The sequence below is a fragment of the Apaloderma vittatum genome, unplaced genomic scaffold (genome assembly GCF_000703405.1).
Source record: "Apaloderma vittatum isolate BGI_N311 unplaced genomic scaffold, ASM70340v1 scaffold5881, whole genome shotgun sequence".
Lineage (NCBI taxonomy): Eukaryota > Metazoa > Chordata > Aves > Trogoniformes > Trogonidae > Apaloderma > Apaloderma vittatum.
The window spans coordinates 9,805-13,668 of NW_009700704.1; the positions used below are offsets into that span (position 1 = coordinate 9,805).

Below are 3,864 nucleotides of genomic sequence, written 5' to 3' on the forward strand. Positions count from 1 at the left end.
AGAGGTCTGCAAGGACTACGGGGAGATCGATGTCCAGGTGCTACTGGCCCAGTGCAATCCTTCGGTGCGGAGTTCCCTGATCCGGGGAGAATTCTTCAAAGAGGGGGAGGACCACCTTCTCTTCCACAGTGTGCACCAGGCTGTGGACTTCGCGTTGGGTGCACCAGGGCACGGTGGGACCAGCGCTTCTAAGAACTAGTTCTGGAAAGGCAGCAGGTTGGAGCAAAGCCTGAGTTAAAATGGCTGTGGGTCTGTGTGTCTATGCAATGTATATGCACTCAGATGAGAAGAAGCAGGGTGGTTATTGATACACTGGTACAGTCTGTTTTGATGCTTTAAATTTGCCTGCTGGGTATAGTGATTAAATAGGCGGTACTAAATGAAGGCAATTCTTAACTTGATTATGGCAAATCTGTGAATCTAGGAGTTTTCTTACGGTTGTTCATCTCATTTCTCTTCTCTTCTGAACTTCCCATGTCTCGGTTCCCCTGAAAATTTTGAACATCAGCACTGAAGTCTATTGCAATCCTTTCTGTGTGGATGGAACAGGATTTTGAAGTAGTCTGGGCATCCTGTCCAGCTGGATAACGAGATGCAGCTCATTTTTTGTCCCTCGTTCTGGCATTGCTTTTCCGTATCACCATACGCTTAAGGTTTTCAGGAATGACTGATGGGGTCTGTTTGCTCTGTTCTTTACTGTGGAGTCACTGGTTGGTGATTTTGTAACCTCCCTGAATTTGAGATGTGTGTGGTAAGGGCTTAGTAACGAGTTTCTAGCCAACAACCTGTCACCTACGGAGGCTTTGCTGTTGTCTGCTGAGAACCTGGCGCAGCCAGGCAATGGGGCCATGGTTCTCTGATTTCTACAAGGGCCTTTACATGCCCGGAAAGTTTGCCTTTTTAATTTGAACTTTTTCAGAATTATTTTTCTTCAGAAGTGACTGTTTAAAAGTCTGAATTGTGCTTACGGTCAAGTTGTTTGTTTTGATAATATCTAGGAGCGCTTTAGAATTGTGGACATTGTGTAGGAAATCTCTCATTCTTGAGTTTCAACAGAAACAGTCCCTTATAGCCAGTTTTATATGGCAGGCAGACAGAATCAGAGGCACCAAAATGAAAAGAGCCATATAGATTATCCAGCATCTGTCCAGATTTGTCCATGTCACACAGACTTCATGTGTAATGTAGGTTTTATTGAGCGTGGACCCTTTGCGCATGCTCTGTCACGGACTTTTTTTAGTGGGGGTGGACAGGCTAAGATATACAGCCTTTAGGAAATGAGCCAGAGAAATTCTTTGCTGAGCATTATTTCACCATGTTAGTGTAAATAAAACTTTGTACTTTGCTTTTAAATTATGCAGAACAGTGAAGGCTGCATTTTCTTCATGCTAAAATGCAAGCAATGGTAGGAAGGTTCTCGTTTCTTACCCTAGTAGAATGCAATTATGAGGGCAGAATTGAGAGATGGACAGTTTTCACTGAGCACCAGCTATACCTATCATCCGTGGAATGTGCTGGTTTCCCCCCGAGGAGTTTACAGTCTGAGTTGCAGGTTCTTCACAGCTTTTAGAAGGGAAGAAGGTGCTATATACACACAATATTCTCATCCTTAATCGTTCAAAAAACAGTGAGTCAGGATTCAAAAAAGGAATGAAATGCAATATGAATTGTGCAACATTTTCTAAATAGAAGTATATTTTTGGCTTTAGGATTATTTTCATTTTTTTCTGAACTAGGGCTAGTAATTATTCTCTTCTTTCTATGAAAGCTGAAATGTCACATACTGCTTCACTCTAGGAGCTGAGAAGAGACAAACTAGATAGCAGAAAGATAAGTCCTAGGACCTGGCAACTTTCATATGTTAACTGAACTTTCTACATTTTTTTAGGACAGCATAGCAGAAATACCGGGAGAGGTGAGAGATGGCTGTAGCATACTTTTGAAAGGAGCACGTAGCTGAGAATCGTGCATTATGTGTTCTAGAACTGGCATTGTTAAGGAAAGAAGTTTCAGGTATCAGAGAGAAAATGCTAAAGCTTCTGCAGTATTCAAAAATATCCAAATATTGTTCTTTCTCAGCCTTGAGGCCTGTTTATAGAAGGAGATGAATCCCAAATAGCTACTACTGAATTTTTTCTTTTCTGCAGTAACGTCCTGTGTGAACTTTTTTATTCTGGGCTAAGAATCTCTTAGGCAGTTTGGATAATTATAATAACTAAATTGGTATTACCAGAGTGGATTAGCCTAAACCATGTAAAAGCAGTGAGTGGGGTTAATGCCCACACAGGGGGTGAGAGTGCAGGCTGGAAATTACATTTTAATTCCTCACCATACCTCTTCTGCATTGAGTTCCCATGCAGAGACTGTGGGTTAAAAGTCTAGATATAATTTTTAAATGTTGATTTTTAACTAATATTTTTCAAGAGAGCAGAACAGTGGTAGAAGCAGTGCTGCGAGGAAGAGGAGGGCTGAGCAGCCAGCCAGGAGACTTCCAAGGCAGGTCAGCCGCGGGTGGGATAGAAGTAAAGCAGAAATGGCTCTGGGTGAGTCTTTCCACTTCACGCTCACAACTCCTCTCTCGTGCTCTTTCAGTGCTGCCCAGCTGGAGACTTTTTTGTGACCTGTGACCATGCATAGGTTTGTGCCGCCAAATTCTAACCAAGAAGGGGAAGACAGTAATGACTCACTAAAAGATGTTTTTTTAAATCCATTTCTACCTGTGCCAGGAAGGGAGGAATAGCGTTGTTACTTCCAAGAAGTTAATGTGCTTTCCACAGCTAGTGGGATGTCTATTTGTAGCTCCTGGGTATTTGTTTACATAAAAGCGCAATAAAAGAGACTTAAATTGATTTTTTCAAGTAATTAATTTAGATTACAGCTAAAAGATAGATTGAAGTGATTTGTGTTTAGCCTCAGTGCTGTTTGTGCAGCCACAACTGGCAGTATAGCCTCTGAATTACATTTCAAGCAAAACACAAGAAACTGCACTAAAGTGCAACAGCAAAAACAGGCAGCCAACCAGAAGAACAACTTTGAATCGTATTGTTTAAGATAAAGTCCAGAGGTCATAGTATTAATTATTAATACTATGCATATTTTTGCACACAGCCCTGGTTAAAAGGGAACAAAAATAAATGTTATTTGCCAGAGAGTTCAGTATAATAGAGAGTCTTTTGGAATTAACCAAAGATTAAAGCTTATCGTGGCTGGAATTTCTTAAAACAGGGGTGCTTCAGCCATTTTCCTCTTAGGCCTAGAATAATTTTTTTAACAGAAACATGAATCTGATTCATGCCTACTAGCAAGAAGTGTGTTTTGCTTGAGTATGTTTTTGGGCCCTTTAGAAGTAATCCAGTTTCACCTCTGGGAATCAAAGACCACTGATGGAAAACTGTTGTCCTAAGAATTTGTTTTATAACGGAATTTCATACTTATATACAGATACATATATGTGTGTGTGTGTGTGTGTGTGTGTGTGTGTGTGTGTGTGTGTGTGTGTGTGTGTGTGTGTGTGTGTGTGTGCAAACTGTTGTCCTAAGAATTTGTTTTATAACGGAATTTCAGACTTACACACACACACATATGTATCTGTATATGTGTGTATACACACACTTTTTGCTGCTGTATGATGAATGCAGCAGCTATAAATAACCAGTTACACTTCTGTGATGCTCCTGTTTCTGTCCTGCAAAGGGCTCTTCTGCCTTCTGCTGTTTTAAATGAACAGTGTAAAACACGTACCAGATTTTATAAGGGGAGATCTGCTGTACCCAGTGCCTTCTGGGCCTTCTGTTATCCCTGCCTCATAGCTTAATTTGTCATCTGTACAAAGAGGGAATCTCAGAACGATTGTCTCTGGGATTG

General features: G+C 41.0%; 1 protein-coding gene across 2 annotated transcripts in view; it reads left to right on the forward strand.

Moving 5' to 3' along the window:
• The window catches only part of SLC26A2 (solute carrier family 26 (anion exchanger), member 2), a 6,008-nt gene extending 4,354 nt beyond the window's left edge, over window positions 1-1,654 (forward strand). The window contains exons 2-3 of one of the 2 annotated variants that reach the window (XM_009878833.1): window positions 1-153; window positions 1,633-1,654. The exon at window positions 1-153 is cut by the window's left edge and continues 1,325 nt beyond it. In XM_009878833.1, the coding sequence (XP_009877135.1) occupies window positions 1-153; window positions 1,633-1,654 (175 nt within the window). Of the gene's footprint in view, window positions 200-1,632 lie in introns of those variants that run through there. The other variant, XM_009878832.1, reaches the window with a different exon arrangement.
• Window positions 1,655-3,864: the final 2,210 nt, after the last annotated feature.